This window comes from Muntiacus reevesi, chromosome 2 (assembly GCF_963930625.1).
Source record: "Muntiacus reevesi chromosome 2, mMunRee1.1, whole genome shotgun sequence".
Taxonomy (NCBI): Eukaryota; Metazoa; Chordata; class Mammalia; order Artiodactyla; family Cervidae; genus Muntiacus; species Muntiacus reevesi.
In genome coordinates, this window is record NC_089250.1 from 138668560 (window position 1) to 138687766 (window position 19207).

The following is a 19207-nucleotide window of genomic DNA, read 5'->3' on the forward strand; positions in this document are numbered from 1 at the left end:
TAAATGCACCAGCCTAAAGACAGGTTGACTGGGTGGATGAAAGATGAAATATATGCATGTATGCATTTCCACTTATGCGTTTCTGCATCACTCTACTTAAGCCTCCAAAATGTAATTATTTTCTACTGTTAGGTTAATCATGTTTCCATTATGGCTTGCAATTGCAATTATGCAATTTTTGTCTGGCTATTAATTGTGAAAACTGATAAACATCTTTCATTATTGTGATTATGTGACTAGTGTTCATTTAATACGATTGTGTCATGGTTGTTCGACAGAAAATAATAGAATTCTATATCACTAAAACTACCATTTAATAGAAAAACCTGTAATTACTTTTTCAAATCCAGATGCATGTTATAATTATCTGCGAATTTTTTGAAAAATACAAATGCTTAAGTATTGTTTTTTTCTCCAAAGTTCCAGATGTGATTCTAGTGAGCAGCCATGTTTAAAAGTAACTGGATCATATGATAATCTTTTACTTTTATCTAGTTTATTTCACTTTTTCTCTTTCATATTCAGTGCTCCCATTTCATTTAGTTTGTTTTCCAATTTCTCTGTCTCTTTTTGTTGTTGTTCTTTCTCAAACCTTTATCAAGTGTAGCAGAAAAGCTTTCACTTATATATGTACAATACAATATGTAACTTTAGAAAAGTTATGAATTTTTGCTTAGCTAAAAAATGTACTACGTTTTGGTTCCACTTGTTTTACTACATATGAATAGAATGCTAGAATGCTAGAATTCTAATTTATATTCACTCAAACCATTGCTATAATTCCATTTATTCTGGCATCAAGTATTACTGCTGAAGGTCTAGAAAGCTTATTATCTCAGTGATTTTTAAAAAATTTTGAGTGAGGCTTGAAACTTCTAATCCAATTCTGAAAAATAGTAAAGAGATGCTATGTTGTAAAAAAAAAAATAAAACAAACAAACAAACAAAAAAAAAAAAACCACAGGAAATTAACAGGTGGTACAGTATTAACTGGGCTTTCCTCGTAGCTCAGCTGGCAGAGATTCTGCCTGCAATGCAGGAGACCCCAGTTCATTCCTGGGTTGAGTAGGTCCCCTGGAGATAGGCTACCCACTCCAATATTTTTAGGCTTCCCTGGTGGCTCAGATGGTAGAGAATCTGCCAGCAGTGCAGGAGACCTGGGTTTAACACCTGGATTGTGAAGATCCCCTGGAGAAGGGCACGGCAACCCACTCCAGTATTCTTTCCTAGAGAATCCCCTGGACAGAGAGGAGCCTGGTAGGCTACAGTCCATGGAGCCACAAAGAGTCGGACACGACTGTATTAGTATTTAGTATTTAGTATTAACTAAAGTACAGATTTTGTTCAAATTTCACAAAATTTTATGCTAGTGTCCATTGTTTGTTTTCATACCTTATTCAAGATTCCACATTGTGTTTAGTTGCATTGAGCTGCTTCAGCTTCAAGCAACAAATTCTGATAAATGCTCTTTTTATTTTTATTCCATTACAAATATTTTCTAGTTTCCCTTGTTATGACTTCTTAGATATACCCATCATTTAAAAGTGGATATTTAATTTCCAGATACCTGGAGTTTTAAAATTATCCTTGATATTAATTTCTCATTTAGATGCTTTCTTCTCTTCAATCACCCTCTGTGTTTTTTCTTTTAACCGTTTTAAGATTTTCAATGTCTAAGTCAAAGATCTGTATTGATAAATATCACATTGCACTTGAAAATATGTGGGCTATTAATAAAAGAAAAAAAAATAAAAATATATTTTGATATTGATTTCTGACATAATCCACAGTGGTAAGAGAACACAATCTGTATGATTTCAATATCTTTAGATCATGAAATTTTTGCACCTTGTTTTATGTCCCTGGATATGTTCCACTGTCTCCTGGATTATAGTATATGGGAACTTGAATAGAATTTGTATCCTGCTATTGTGTGAAAATTGTATAAATCTAGCTATGTTGAGTTGGTTCATAGTGCTTTTCAGATCTACTGTATACTTTCTAGTTTTCTTTCTATTCATTCTGTTAATTTTTGAGAATTTGATATTGAAACTCCAACTAAAAACCTTATTTTATCTACTTAAAAAGATAATTGCATTACACAGTGGAACTATATGCAAATTTGTTCTATATTTTCCAAGTCGCCTGTAAATGTGGTATCATACTTTCAGAATTTAAAGGATTAAAAATATTTTAAAGTGAAAAATAGATAACTAATTAGGACTTACTGTATAGCAAGAGGGTCTACTCAATATTCTAGATTGTCTATATGGGAAAATAATCTAAAGGATAAAAAGAATGGATATATGTATATGTATAACCTATTCACTTTGCTGTATACTTGAAACTAACATTTGTAAATCAAGTATACTCCAATAAACTTGTTTAATTTGGTAATAAATAAATAAATAAAAATGGCATAGAATATACTGATTGTCTTCAAAGTCATAAATTTGCAACTGATCATTGACTTGAATCCAGAGTTTTGAGCTTTTTTGGGCATCAAATTATTTATTTCAGTGGTTCTCAATCCTGACTGCACAGTGAGTTTTTTTTTTTTTTTTTAATTATCAAACATGGATCCCAGCCCAGTACATGTAAATGACAATCTCCAAAGTCTTCACTGGACAGAGGGAAAACAAGATTAAAGGGCACTTTAATTTTATCTTTATCAGTGGCCAAAGTCCACTCAGAATAGCGTATAAAGTGGATGTGATTGATTGATATCTTTAGTCCTCAGAGAGACCAGTGCTGAATCAGCAGGGACTTAGGTTTTAGGCTCACAGTCGTCTGAGTGAGAAGAGACGGCGTCAATGGATCTGGCTGTGGCCCTGGTGCTCTGTCTCTGCTCTCTGCTTCTCCTCTCACTCTGGAAACAGAGATCTGGGAGAGGGAAGCTCCCGCCGGGCCCCACTCCTCTCCCGATTCTTGGAAACATCCTACAGTTAGATGTTAAGAACATCAGCAAATCTTTAACCAATGTAAGTAGACTTCATATTCCTCCAGTGGCTTGAAAAGGCTAAGTAAATTAAGTCCAGTTTTAAAAATCATATATATTTCTCTGGGCACATTGTTTGTTTGTTTTTTTTTTTCTTTTACTTTTTAATTTGTATTCATTTATTTTTGAGTGCATTGGGTCTTCCTTGCTGCACACAAGCTTTCTTGAGTTGTGGCAGATTGGAGCTACTCTCTAGCCATGGTGCACAGGTTTCTCATTGTGGTGGCTTCTCTTGTTGTGGAGCATGGGTTCTAGGGCACATGGGCTCAAGAGTTGTGGAAAACAGGCTTAGTTGCCTTGTAGCATAAGGAATCCTTCTGCATTAGGGATTGAACTTTCATTAGCAGGTGAATTCTCAACCACTGGACCACCAGGAAAGTCCTGGGCACGTTGTTAAAACAGATTAGCAAATTACTCCCTGTAAATTTTAGTATTCCTGTTGCCTTTTCTGGCCTGTCATTGTCATAAGTAAGAGACAAAGTAATGTGTTTTGTGAGCAGGGAAATATTTGTCTTTGCACATGTAATAGAATCAAAATAATAAAATGGCAAAAGCTGCAAGTGTTACTTCCTTTCTTTGTTTCACAGCCATTTGCTGTGGTTTGGGACTGAGAGTAAATGGAAAGTGTTTTGTGATTAGAGATTCCCTTGCAGAAGTCTTTTACTACATAAACTGTGTGTTTTGTAAAAAATGGCCATGAAAATAAAACTTTTCTGAAGAAGCACATTGTGCTTGATGTTAAGGAAATAGCTCTGCATTCAGCACAAGCATGAGTGAATGAGAAAAAGAAGTCACCAGTCAGGGTCCCACTGGGGGCAGCAGCACTCATTTGGATTCTGCAGGAAGCTGCTGTCTGTACCCTGTAAATACTGCATGATGGAAGATGTTGTTCCTCCATGAGATATGCATGTCCTGAGGTTGCTCTATGATGCTTCGTGACACCAGTGGATCTCAAACTAAGCTGTGTATTAGAGTTATCTGAATTTATTTTTTAAAATATGGAATTCTGATATTCATCATAGGGCTAGGGAACATGAATTCCCATTGGAAGAACCCTACACGTGGTTCTGAAGCAGTTAGCTAGGTGATGGTTTAAAGCTGGGCTTCGGGGATTGATGCATTGCCCCTTAAGGATCAGAAGGTGAATAAGAGTTTCAAATTTAAATCTTCTATGTAGTACCCATGGGACGCTGGAAAGGAAATGGAATTCGCCAACCTGTTTCCTTATTTATTGTTGTTGTTGTTCAGTTGCTCAGTTGTGTCTGACTCTGCTACCCCATGGACTGCAGCACGTCAGGCTTCCCTGTCCATCACCATCTGCTGGAGCTTGCTCAAATTCGTGTCCATTTAGTCAGTGATGCCATCCAACCATCTTGTGCTCTGTTGTCCCCTTCTCCTCCTGCCTTCAGTCTTTTCCAGCATCCGGGTCTTTTCAAATGAGTCACCTCTTCCCATCAAGTGGCCAAAGCATTGGAGCTTCAGCTTCAGTATCAGTCCTTCCAATGAATAGTCAGGGTTGATTTCTTTTAGGATTGACTGGTTTGATCTCCTTGCAATCCAAGGGACTCTGAAAAGTCTCCAACACTACAATTCAAAAGCATCAGTTCTTCAGCACTCAACCTTTTTTATTGTCCAACTCTCACATCCATACATAACTACTGGAAAAACCATAGCATTGACTAGATGGACTTTTGTCAGCAGAGTAATGTCTCTGCTTTTTAATATGCTGTCTAGGTTGGTCATAGCTATTCTTCCAAGGAGCAAGCACTTTTAATTTCATTGCTGCAGTCACCATCTGCAGTGATTTTGGAGCCCAAGAAAATAAAGTCTGTCACTGTTTCCATTCTTTCCCCATCTATTTGCCATGAAGTGATGGAACTGGATTCCATGATCTTAGTTTTTTGAATGTTGAGTGTTAAGCCAGCGTTTTCACTCTACTCTTTCACTTTTATCAAAAGGCTCTTTAGTTCCTCTTCACTTTCTGCCATAAATGTGGTGTCATTGCATATCTGAGGTTATTGATATTTCTCCTGACAATCTTGATTCCAGCTTGTGTTTCATCCAGCCCAGCATTTCTCATGATGTACTCCTTATTTATAAGCCGGGCAAATAAACCTGCTGAAGTTGCTAATATGAGGATTAATTATAATCTGGGTACCAGTTACTTGGGCCATTGCCTAGCATAATGGACCATCCATAAATGGAAACTGTAACAATTGCCATCATATTTATGTATTAAATTCAAAAATATTTAGACTGTATGTGGCAGAATGAAAGCATAATAGTAGGATGATAACATTCTGCCTCAGGCACAATATAGTTTCAAATATTGACATCTTTTGCTCTTTTGTGTACCTCCTTTCACAGCTCTCCAAAGTCTACGGCCCTGTGTTCACTGTGTATTTTGGTGTGAAGCCTGTCGTGGTCTTGCATGGATATGAAGCAGTGAAAGAAGCCCTGATTGATCTGGGAGAGGAGTTTTCTGGAAGAGGCAGGTTTCCATTGGCTGAAAGATCTAATAAAGGAAATGGTATGTGTTAAGCATTGGCAATGGAAGTGGGCAGGATGGAAACAGGAATTTGAAGAGCTCTCCAGCAGAGCTTCGTCCACGTGGGAGGCTGCCAAGAGTCAGCTTACTTCTCCTTCCCTAGAACCTCCCTCCTAGTCTCTGTTTCTCCTCCTGGTAGGAATCGTTTTCAGCAATGGGAAGACTTGGAAGGAGATGCGGCGCTTCTCCCTCATGACCCTGAGAAATTTCGGGATGGGGAAGAGGAGCATTGAGGACCGAACTCAAGAGGAAGCCCGCTGCCTGGTGGAGGAGTTGAGAAAAACCAATGGTGGGTGATTCTATGCTCTGTAACTCTATCATTAAGTCTTCTCTCTCCAATATTCTGGGAGGTGGGTCATAGAAGATCTTGCTGTGATTTATGTCGGAGAGTGTTTTGCCTATGTTCTCCTCTAGGAGTTTTATAGTTTCTGGTCTTACATTTAGATCTTTAATCCATTTTGAGTTTATTTTTGTGTATGGTGTTAGAAAGTGTTCTAGTTTCATTCTTTTACAAGTGGTTGACCAGTTTTCCCAGCACCACTTGTTAAAGAGATTGTCTTTTTTCCATTGTATATCCTTGCCTCCTTTGTCAAAGATGAGGTGTCCATAGGTTCGTGGATTTATCTCTGGGCTTTCTATTCTGTTCCATTGATCTATATTTCTGTCTTTGTGCCAGTACCATACTGTCTTGAGGACTGTGGCTTTGTAGTAGAGTCTGAAGTCAGGCAGGTTGATTCCTCCAGTTCCATTCTTCTTTCTCAAGATTACTTTGGCTATTCGAGGTTTTTTGTATTTCCATACAAATTGTGAAATTATTTGTTCTAGTTCTGTGAAAAATACCGTTGGTAGCTTGATAGGGATTGCATTGAATCTATAGATTGCTTTGGGTAGAATAGCCATTTTGACAATATTGATTCTTCCAATCCATGAACACGGTATGTTTCTCCATCTGTTTGTGTCCTCTTTGATTTCTTTCATCAGTGTTTTATAGTTTTCTATGTATAGGTCTTTTGTTTCTTTAGGTAGATATACTCCTAAGTTTTTTATTCTTTTTGTTGCAATGGTGAATGGTATTGTTTCCTTAATTTCTCTTTCTGTTTTTTTCATTGTTAGTGTATAGGAATGCAAGGGATTTCTGTGTGTTAATTTTATATCCTGCAACTTTACTATATTCATTAATTAGCTCTAGTAATTTTCTGGAAGAGTCTTTAGGGTTTTCTATGTAGAGGATCATGTCATCTGCAAACAGCGAGAGTTTCACTTCTTCTTTTCCTATCTGGATTCCTTTTATGTCTTTTTCTGCTCTGATTGCTGTGGCCAAAACTTCCAACACTATGTTGAATAGTAGTGGTGAGAGTGGGCATCCTTGTCTTGTTCCTGATTTCAGAGGAAATGCTTTCAATTTTTCACCATTGAGGGTGATGCTTGCTGTGGGTTTGTCATATATAGCTTTTATTATGTTGAGGTATGTTCCTTCTATTCCTGCTTTCTGGAGAGTTTTAATCATAAATGAGTGTTGAATTTTGTCAAAGGCTTTCTCTGCATCTATTGAGATAATCATATGGTTTTTATCTTTCAATTTGTTAATGTGGTGTATTACGTTGATTGATTTGCGGATATTAAAGAATCCTTGCATTCCTGGGATAAAGCCCACTTGGTCATGGAGAACATAGGCAAAACACTCTCTGACATAAATCACAGCAAGATCTTCTATGACCCACCTCCCAGAATATTGGAAATAAAAGCAAAAATAAACAAATGGGACCTAATGAAAATTAAAAGCTTTTGCACAACAAAGGAAACTATAAGTAAGGTGAAAAGACAGCCCTCAGATTGGGAGAAAATAATAACAAATGAGGAAACAGACAAAGGATTAATCTCAAAAATATACAAGCAACTCCTGAAGCTCAATTCCAGAAAAATAAACGACCCAATCAAAAAATGGGCCAAAGAACTAAACAGACATTTCTCCAAAGAAGACATACAGATGGCTAACAAACACATGAAAAGATGCTCAACATCACTCATCATCAGAGAAATGCAAATCAAAACCACAATGAGGTACCATTACACGCCAGTCAGGATGGCTGCTATCCAAAAGTCTACAAGCAATAAATGCTGGAGAGGGTGTGGAGAAAAGGGAACCCTCTTACACTGTTGGTGGGAATGCAAACTAGTACAGCCACTATGGAAAACAGTGTGGAGATTTCTTAAAAAACTGGAAATAGAACTGTCATATGACCCAGCAATACCACTTCTAGGCATACACACTGAGGAATCCAGATCTGAAAGAGACACGTGCACCCCAATGTTCATCGCAGCACTGTTTATAATAGCCAGGACATGGAAGCAACCCAGATGCCCATCAACAGATGAATGGATAAGGAAGCTGTGGTACATATACACCATGGAATATTACTCAGCCGTTAAAAAGAATTCATTTGAATCAGTTCTAATGAGATGGATGAAACTGGAGCCCATTATACAGAGTGAAGTAAGCCAGAAAGATAAAGAACATTACAGTATACTAACACATATATACGGAATTTAGATAGATGGTGGCGATAACCCTATATGCAAAACAGAAAAAGAGACACAGAAGTACAGAACAGACTTTTGAACTCTGGGGGAGAACGTGAGGGTGGGATGTTTTGAAAGAACAGCATGTATACTATCTATGGTGAAACGGACCACCAGCCCAGGTGGGATACATGAGTCAGGTGCTCGGGCCTGGTGCACTGGGAGGACCCTGAGGAGTCGGGTGGGGAGGGAGGTGGGAGGGGGGATCGGGATGGGGAATACGTGTAACTATATGGCTGATTCATGTCAATGTATGACAAAACCCACTGAAATGTTGTAAAGTGATTGGCCTCCAACTAATAAAATAATATTAAAAAAAAAAAAAAAAAAAAGTCTTCTCTCTCTCCAATGATGCCCCTTGGAAGCATTTCAGGATGGGCCACACCTTTCCTATAGGTCATGACTGTCAGCCCTCATGTTGAGGAGAGAGGGTTTGAAGCAGAGAACCAAGTGGGCTTTTGTGTATCTATACTTGCTATGTGTGGACTTCTATGATTACACATACTGTGTGGTTATAATATGGTCATTTATTCATAGCATCTCCTGAGCCTTGTTTTAATATCAGAAATTGCTGAGAATAGTTTTGAGTCATTTCATGAAAGAGAGAGCAGTGGTTTTCCTGTATCATAAATGTGGTTATCTGTTTTGGAGCATTTCACCAGGTAATACTTGTTAAGTGGACAGGGTGGCAATGACCTCCTTATGCCCTTATGGAGCATGAAACAAGTGTCATATGTGTTTACTTAATTGAACTATATTCTTATATTCAGTCTCACAGAAATAACTGACAGTTACTCCAGGATCCAGTCCTACAGTTCTGGCCAATAGTTATGTCATCTATGATTTCAGTCCATTAGGAATATCTCAGTTCAGTTCTCCTCAATCGTTGAGTTCCTCTGTAAAGGCATAAGTGCATGCTAAGTCCCTTCAGTCATGTCCGACTCTTTGTGACCTTATGGACTGTAGCCCACTAGGCTCCTTTACCCATAGGATTCTCCTTGCAAGAATACTGGAGTGGGTTGCTGCCCCCTCCTCCAGGGGATCTTCCCGACCCAGGGATTGAACGTGTGTCTCCCTCTTAAGTCTCCTGCATAGGCAGGCAGGCTCTTTACCACGAGCTCCACCTGGGAAGCCCTCTCTGTAAAGGCAGCACTATTTAAAGATATCAGCATCAATGATTTCTTGCTACTCAATACTCACTGTATTTATATTTTGAAAAAGGATATGCTACATCATAATTCAGCACAATACACCAAACCAAGTGATTAATATGAAATGTTTTATTTAACTAGATTTCAACCTAATGAATACCTTTTTACCCTGCCATCTTGAACTAGAATTTGACTCTGTTTTCAGTTTACCAAACTTTGATTCATCGTTATTGATTTTGATAACAAATTTATGGTAATTATTTACTTCCCACTGCCGGGCACAAAGTGTTTGTCATAATGACTCTGATTTTTCAGCTTGTATTACAGATTACACTGTTTTAATTTTTTTATTAAATAAAATAAAATAATTAAAGAATTAAATAAAAGTAAAGCTTGAAAATCAAATTTCATGTGAATCACATATAGATGAAATTTCCCAAAGTTTTCATAATCACCCTCTACCTATAATGTAAAATAAACTTTATTTTATCCTTACAAGCCTGGAATATAAAGGAGATTGGCATAGGAACCACTAAGTATGGCTCCTTTTGTTCCATGCCCTACCTTTCTTTACAACACTTGAAAATTTTTTTATAGTAAACAGCATATAACACGAGATCTATCCTCTTAACATTTTACTGTGTGCAAGGCAGTATTATTAACTATAATCACACAGTAGGCCTCTAGAGCTTTCATCCTTCATGACTGTTATTCTCTACCCATTGGATTCTCCATTTCCTTTCCCCAAGGCCCTGCTAACCAGCAATCTACTTTCTATTTCTTTGAGTTTGACTTCTTTGGCTACTTCATCTAAGTGGAATTATGCAACATTGGTCCTTTCATGACTGACTTTTTTATTTAGCAAAATATGCTCATGGGTCATCTGTATTGTAGTATGTGACAAGATTTCTTTCATGTTTATGACTGAATAGTACTCCAGTGTGTGTATTTGCATATTTGATTTTTTGCTCTTTATTGAGGGGTATTTAAGTTCTTTCCACCCCATGGCTATATCTATTTGAGATCCCAAATCAGTTCAGTTCTTTTGGATAAGAACTCATAAATGGGACTTCTGGGTAATACAGTAATTGTGTTGAATATTTTTGATTTTTGAGGAGCCTCCACAGTCAAAATATGAACACAAGGGCTAGTCCAACCACACCTTTGGTTATTGATAAGCTGAGACAAGCGCAAAACTTAATGATTAGTGATGGTGGCATCATTTCAGACACCTATTGAGCAATCTTCTTTATTTTTTTAAATGAACACAAGTAAAAAATATTATATAACTCATTAATGAGGAAATCAGTTACAAAAAGTAGTAACAGAGTGTTCCAATCAGGTTATAGGACAAGGGTGGGAAAGTACAGATTTATTTAGAGTGAAAAAATGTTGATTATGAATGTGCAAATGAAGACAAAACTAGGTAGGAAAGTCAACTGAATCTCTACTCTACAGAACAGTTTGTATGTCTAGAGATAAGAATTATTTTGTGTCACTATCTATTGTTGAAAATTGAAAAAGTTGCAAAATAGCTCCCATAGAATTATAGAAGGGTGAACTATAGATAGTGCATAGTTTTCTACTGAACCATACATTTTCCCTATGTGGTAGCTGTAACTACACCTACATATCCAGGTTTTAAAAAAATCAACTTCCCAATATCTGCCTCCTTAGCGCAGTAGGCAGTGCCTCAGTATCATAAAAAATCAACATCCAGAATGGATGTGGTCTACACTCAATATTTTCACCCAGCTTAATATTGAGATATTATTGATACTGTGTAAGTTTAAAGTATACAATATGTTGATTTTATATACTCATACACTGCAATAGATTACTACCATAGCATTGTCTAGCACCTCCATCAAGTCCCATAATTACCTTTCTTTAGAGAACACATAAAATCTAACTTCTCAGTAATTTTTAGGTATGTAATATGGCTATGTTAACTCTAATAATATTGTTGTGCATTAGATTCCTCAGAACTGATTCATTTTCTAACTGGAAATCTGTACTCCTTATCTCCCCAACCTCCTGCCCCCTAGAAACCATCCTTCTACTCTGTTTCTATGAGTTAGTTCTGTTTTTTTTTTAGATTCCACATGTAAGTGATTTCATAAAGTATTTGTCTTGTCTGTCTTATTTCACTCAGCATAATATGCTCACGATATATTCAGTAGTAGCAAATACAAGGATTTCCTTCCTCTCATGGCTGAATAGTATTCCATTGTGTATGTGTGTGTATGTGTATATCACTCAAGTGCTGCACTTAAAGTGATGTATATACAGTAGACACTTGAATAACATGGATTTGAACTCATTGGTCCACATATATGTGAATATTTTCCAGTAAGTACTTGCTATAGTATCACATGACTCATGCTTGCTTGGATTCTGGAACATGTAACTGAAGATGTGGAAGGTCAACTGTAAAGTTATGCATAGATTTTGGACTGTGGCCAGGTGGAATGGGGGTCAGTGCTCCATCCACGTGTTGTTCAAGAGTCAACTCTGTGTGTATATTTATTTTTTCTTTATCCATTCAGCAGCTGATAGAGACTTCTTTGTCTGCATATCTTAGATATTGTGAATAATGCAGCAATAAACATGAAGTACAGAAACCTCTATGATATTCTGTTTTCATTTCATTCAGAAGTAGCAATGCTGGATCATGTGGTAGTTCTATTTTTAATATATAGAGGAACTTCTACTCTGTTTTACATAGTGACTGTAGAAGTTTGCATTCACACCAATAGTGTTTAAGTGTTCACCTTTCTCCACATCCCAGTCAACCCTTGATATCTCTTGACTTTTGATGGCAGCCATTCTAACGTGTGTTTTGTGGTTTCAATCTCCATTTTCCTGACAATTGGTAATGTTGAGAACCTTTTATGCACTTGTTGGCCATTTGCATGTCTTTTGGGAGAAATGTCTGTTCAGTTTCTCTGCCCATTTTTAACCAGGTTGCTTTTCTTTTTATTGTGTTCTATGAGTTCTCTACATATTTTGGATATTAACCCTTTATAAGAAATATGGTTTGCAAATATTTTCTCACATTTTGTAGGTTTTCTTTCATACTTATTTTGCTGTACAGAAAAGCTTTTAACTTTGAGGTAGTCCCATCAGTTTACTTTTGATTTTGTTGCTTGTGCTTTTGGTGTCACATTAAAAAAATCACATTGCCAAAACCATTCTCAAGGACTATTTTCTTGAAGCTTTATTCTAGTAGTTTTTTGCTTTCAGGTCTTACTTTGAAGTCTTTAATCCACTTAAAGTTAACTTTTGTGAATGGTAAAGATAAGGGTCCTGTTTCATTCTTTTGCATGTGAATTTTCCATTTTCACAACACCATTTATTGAAGAGACTATCCTTCCCCCTTTAAGTATTCTTGGCTCCCTTGTCAAATATTAGTTGATAATATATGTATGGGTTTATTACTGGGTTCTGAATTCTGTTGCATTGGTTTATATGTTTGTTTTTATGCCAGCACAGTACTATATTGATATCTTAGCTTTGTAATATGATTTGAAATCAGAAATTTTAATGTGTTCAGCATTTTTCATTCTTCTTGGGACTTCTTTGGGTATTTGGGCTCTTTTGTGATTCCATGTGGATTTTAGAATTATTTTTTGTATTTCTGTAAGAAATGCCATTAGAATTTGATAGAACTTGATAGAATTACAATGCTACAGACTGCTTTGGATATTATGGACATAATAATAGTATTAACACTTCTGATTCATGGACACTAAATAGTTTTTCATTTATTCATGCTTTATTTAATTATTTTCATCAGTGTCTTTGAGAGATCAGTATACAACACTTTAATTTTTTTGGTTAAATTTATTACTAAGCATTTTATCATTTTATTGTGAGTAAAAATGGGATTATTTTATTTCTTTTTCAGAGAGTTTGTTTTTAATGAACAGAAATGCAAATCATTTTTTATGTTGACTTCACACCCTGCAACTTTATTGAATTCACTGACTAGTTATAACAGTTTTTAGTAGGGTCTTTAGGCTTTCCATAGATAAGATCATATGTGCAAGCAGACATTTTTTACTTCTTCTTTTTCCTTTGGACACATTTTATTTCTTTTTACTGAGAGATAACTGTGGCCTGGACCCCCAGTACTATGTTGAATAGGAGTGATAAGAGGGGGCAATCATATTTTTCCTGATTCTAGAGGAAAAGCTTTCAGACTGTCACCTTTGAGTATGATGTTAACTATAGGTTTGTCATATATCACTTTATTATGTTGAGGAATATGGAAGTGTTTTTATCAAGAAAGAATTTCTAATTTTGTTAAATGCTTTTTCTACATTGATTGTGTTGATTTTTGCTTTTCATTTTAATAATGTGGTATATTGCATTGATAAATTTGCATATGTTCAAAAGAGTTTGAGAAGGATTGGCAATGTTTCTAATCCTTAAATGTTTGTGCAATTCACCAGTGAAACCATCTGGTTCTAGGCTTTTTTTGTTGTTGGGTTTTGATTACTGATTTAGCAACATTATCATTTTTGGTTTGTGAGATTTTCTGTTTCTTCATGATTCAGTTCTAACAGCTTGTCTATCCATTTCTTCTATGCTATACAGTTTTTTGATGTCATAGTAGTTGCTTCAACTTTTTTTGTATTTCTGTGGTATCAGTTGTAACATCTCATCTTCACTTCTGATTGTTTTTCATTTGAATTTTCTTTTCTAATTAAAATTTTTTCCCATTTATTTTTATTAGTTGGAGGCTAATTACTTCACAATATTGTAGTGGTTTTTTGTCATACATTGACATGAATACACATGTAATTAAAATTTTTTAAATAGCACTTGTTATTTGGAGTGAAACTTCCTTGTACACCTTTTCATCCATTTATTTGTTTGTTGTGTTTTGGCTGCGTGGCATGTGGGATCTTTGTTCCCTGACCAAGGATCAAACACATGCCCCCTGTATCGGAAGTGTAGAGCCTCAACCACTGGACTGCCAGGGAAGTCCCTGCCCTCTCTCTCCTGTTTTTTTTTTAGATAATCTAGGTAAAAGTTTGTCAGTTTATCTTTGAATTCCTATACTAGAGGTAATGGTGGTTTATGCACCACTTCTACATTACTCTGGGATTCTGGATTGTTCTATATATTTACCTATAGCAGCAAGCTTTATACTTTTGTGCTATGTGTTGCTGTTCAGTGCCCTATTGTTTCAACTTTAATGACACGTTTTAGCATTTCTTGTAAGACATGTCTACTGGTGATGAACACCTTCAGCTTTTATTTATCTTTAATTGGAGAATTGTTTTGCCAGATATATTAAGAGTTTTCTTGGCTGACAATTTTTTTTTCTTTTTACTGTATCATCCTACTCATTTCTGGCCTGCAACATCTCTGCTTAGAAACCTGTTGTTAGTTAGTTGTATGATGCTTCTGTTGTAAGTGACTATTTCCTTGCTGCTATCACACTTCTCTCTTTATCTTTGACTTTCGGCAATTTGATTATAATGTATTTCAAAGTGGTTTCATCTGTTCATCCTAGTTAGAGTGTGTTGGCCTTCTAGAATCTGAGTGTCAGTTTTCCCCCTGATATGGAAAGTTTTTGCCACTATTTCTTCAAATAAGCTTTCTGTCCCTTTCTATCTCTCTTCCCCATAAAATGCATATTGATATAATTATTGGTGTTCTGTAAGTTCCTTAGGATTTCTTCATTCTTTTTCATATTTTTCCCTTTTGATCTTCTGATTAAATAATATTAACATGGGCTTAGTTACTCTGAGGCATATAGAATCTTAGTTTCCCAACTAGGAATGGAACCCAAGTCTCCTGCATGGGAAGGCAGATTCTTAACCATTGAACTACCAGGGAAGTCCTTTTTTGATTCTTTTCTGTATTTTGTCTCTTTGTTGACATTCTCATTTTGTTCATGAATCATCCTCTTGAACTGGTGAAGTATCTTTATCATATTTAAAAAAATTCTTTGTTCTTGTAAGTAATACCTCCATTTTTTTTTAGGATCAGTATCCAGAGATTTATTTTCTACCTTTGAGCCATGTTTCCTGCTTCTTTTTATGTTTTGTGACTTAATGTTGGAATCCAGGATTTTGAAAAAAATTGCCAACTCTCCCAGTCTTTTTTTTTTTTTTAATGGGTAGTTCAGAGCTGATTCTGCCTTCTTTTTTTGATTATTTAAATTTAATTAAATTATTTTTAATTGGAAGATAATTTCTTTACATTATTGTGGCCCAGTCTTTATGGGCCAACTTTATATGAGGCAAAACTCTCACCAGGTATCTTGGCTAGGGATTCTGGGGGTTTCTGAAACCTTTTTCTTTTGAAAATGAAGATGCAACTTCTCTGTAGAGAATTAAATAACTTCTCTTTAGTGTAGACTTTCACAATTAGGAAAACTTGCCAAATTCATTTCAGGTAATCTCTTGTTCCTGTTGTTTGTCTGCAGCAAGGTCCCCCTTCATACCCTGAATCAGATGAGACAGATACCATTCTCTTGGGTAGCCCTGCAAAAAGTCAGAGCACCAGATGCAAGCTCTACTTCTCTCCCATCCCCTTCAAGAAAAAATCTGAAGTGGCTCAGTTTCTTTAGATTATGCCAAGCCATGCTATCCATAGCAAACCACTATCCTCACTTTCCTTTATTCTCAGTGGTCCCAGACATCCATATAATCCTAGTTCTGAGAACACCCCAAGTGAGTTAAGATAGAAATCATTCCTAAAGAAGCCTCTGAAAAGTCAGTTTTTCAGATGCATGCTTCATCCTTCTCTTTCCTGCGATGGAGTAATCACCACCTAGGACATCCTCTTCCATCATTGAGTTATGTCAGGTTGGGGGAGTTGCTAATACAGAAAAAATGAAATTTCACTTTTATGTTTTAATATGGCTGTTCTTAGCTGTGTACTCATCTATGGTACTGCCACACCTAACTGGATTCTGAAAACCTCATTAAAATTTTTACTGCATTTATAATTTCTAAATCAGTGTTTCTAAGGGAGAACAAGGGCTAAGACTTCCTATTTCACCATTTTCCTTATGTCACTCTGTCAGGTGATTTTTAATTGAAATAATTCTTGATCTATAGATATGAACTTTTAATCTCTGCACATAATGAATTTTCATTGATCATTTCATTGAAGCAATTTTTTTTTTATAGATCTCCTACCAAAAAAGAAAACTTTTCCTTTAATGTGATTTCTTTATTGGAAATATGAAAATTTTGATTTAAATGATGCATTTAAAACTGATTGAAATAAACTAATCTATTGCTAGCTACACAGAACAATATCACAGATGTTCACATAGGGCAACTCTGCCCAAATAATTAATTTTTGATCCGAAAGGAAATGATAAACATTTAATTCCTAAGGAGACAATTTTTAAAAATTTTTCATCAATTTACCTTTTCTGCTTCACTTACCTGGGATTTATGTTTTGAAATAGAAATTTTGCACTTTATTCTTATTTTTCTATGATCCAACCTGTGTTGGCAATTTGATCTCTGGTTCCTCTGCCTTTTCTACATCCAGCTTGTTCATCTGGAAGTTCTCGGTTCACGTACTGCTGAAGCCTAGCTTAAAGGATTTTTGGGATCATGGAAAAAGCAAGGGAATTCTAAAAAATTCATCTATCTGCTTCCGCTTCATTGATTCTGCTAAAGCTTTTGACTATGTATTATTGTTGTTCAGTTCCTCGGTTGTGTCCGACTCTTTGCAACCCCATGGACCTCAGCATGCCAAGCTTCCTTGTCCTTCACCATCTCCTGGAGCTTGCCCAAATTTATGCCCATTGAGTCAGTGATACCATCCAACCATTTCATCCTCTGTCCTGCCCTTCTCCTCCTGCCTTCAATCTTTCCCAACATCAGAGTCTTTTCAATGCGTCAACTCGTTGCATCAGGTGGCCAAACCATTGGAGCTTCAGCTTCAGTATCAGTCCTTCCATTGAATATTCAGGGTTGATTTCCTTTAGATTAACTGATTTTGTATCCTTGTAGTCCAAGGGACTCCCCCACAACTTTCTTCAACACCACAGTTCGAAAGCATGAACTCTTCCACACTCAGCCTTCTTTATGGTCGAACTCCCACATCCATACATGACTACTGGAAAAACCACAGCTTTGACTAGACGGACTTTTGTTGCAAAGTAATGTCTCTGTTTTTACTATGCTATCTAGGTTGGTCATAGCTTTTCTTCCAAGGAGCAAGCATCTTTTAATTTCATGGTTTCAGGCACCATCTGCAGTGATTTTGGAGCCCAAAAGAATAAAGTTGTCACTGTTCCCATTGTTCCCCATTTATTTGCCATGAAGTGATGGGACTGGATGTTATGATCTTAGTTTTCTGAATGTTGAGTTTTAAGCCAGCTTTTTACTCTCCTCTTTCACTTTCATCAAGAGGCTCTTTAGTTTCTCTTCGCTTTTTGCCATAAGGGTGGTATCATCTGCATATCTGAGGTTATCAATATTTCTCCCAACAATCTTGATCCAGCTTGTGCTTCATCCAGCCCAGCATTTCCCATGATGTACTCCACATAGAAGTTAAATAAGCAGGATGACAATATACAGTCTTGTCATACTTCCTTCCCAATTTTGAAAAGTCCGTTGTTCCATGTCCAGTTCTAACTGTTGCTTCTTGACCTGCATACAGGTTTCTTAGGAAGCAAGTTAGGTGGTCTGGTATTCCCATCTTTTAAAGAATTTTCCACAGTTTGTTGTGATCTACACAGTCAAAGGCTCTAGCGTAGTCAATGAAGCAGAAGTAGATGTTCTTCTGGAATTCTCTTGCTTTTTCTAAGATCCAACGGATGTTGGCAATTTGACCTCTTGTTCCTCTGCCTTTTCTAAACCCAGCTTGAACATCTGGAAGTTCTTGGTTCACATCCTGTTGATGCCTCACTTGGAGAATTTTGAGTATTACTTTGCTAGCATATGAAATGAGTGAATTTGTCTGATACTTTGAACATTCTTTGGCATTGCCTTTGTTTGAGATTAGGATGAAAACTGACCTTTTTCAGTCTTGTGGCCACTGCTGAGTTTTCCAAATTTGCTGGCATATTGAGTGCAGCACTTTCACAGCATCATCATTTAGGATTTGAAATAGTTCGGCTGGAGTTCCATCACCTTCAGTATCTTTTTCACATGATGTTTCCTAAGGCCCACTTGACTTTGCATTCCAGGATGTCTGACTCGAGGTGAGTGATCACACCATCATGGTTATCTGGGTCGTGAAGTTCTTTTCTGTATAGTTCTTCTGTGTATTCTTGCCACCTTTTATTAATATCTTCTGGCTCTGTTAGGTCCATACCATTTCTGTCCTTTATTGTGACCACCTTTGCATGAACTCTTCCCTTGGTATCTCTAATTTTCTCAAAGAGATCTCTAGTCTTTGCCATTCTCTTGTTTTCCTCTGTTTCTTAGCATTGATCACTTAGGAAGGCTTTCTCATTTCTGCTTGCTCTTTTTTGGAACTCTGTATTCAGGTGGGTAAAACTTTCCTTCTCTCCATTGACTGTGTGGATCACAACAAACTGTGGAATATTCTTAAGAAGATCGGAATACCAGATCACCTGGTATGGATTGACTTGTTTCATCTCCTTGCTGTCCAAGGGACTCTCAAGAGTCTTCCCCAGCACTACAGTTTGAAAGCATCAGTTCTTCATCACTCAGCCTTCTTTATTGTCTTACTCTCACATCTATACATGGCTACTTTAAAAACCATAGCTTTGACTATATGAACCTTTGTGGGCAAAGTGAGGTCTCTGTTTTTTAAAACACTGTCTGCCTTTGACATAACTATTCTGCCAAGGAGCTAGTATCTTTTCATTTTGCAGCTGCAGTCACTGATTTTGGAGCCAAAGAGCATGAAATCTGACACTGTGTCCACTTTGTGCCAGTCTATTTGCCATGAAGAGATAGGATCACATGCCATGAT

At 36.6% G+C, this 19207-nt stretch overlaps 1 protein-coding gene across 2 annotated transcripts in view; it reads left to right on the forward strand.

Annotated features, from left to right (window-relative positions):
* Window positions 1–2813: 2813 nt before the first annotated feature.
* LOC136158239 (cytochrome P450 2C19-like) overlaps window positions 2814–19207 on the forward strand; it is a 36125-nt gene continuing 19731 nt past the window's right edge. For both annotated transcript variants that reach the window (XM_065920017.1, XM_065920018.1), the window contains exons 1-3: window positions 2814–2981; window positions 5366–5528; window positions 5686–5835. In XM_065920017.1, coding sequence (XP_065776089.1) covers window positions 2814–2981; window positions 5366–5528; window positions 5686–5835 — 481 coding nt within the window. The remainder of the gene's footprint in view (window positions 2982–5365; window positions 5529–5685; window positions 5836–19207) is intronic.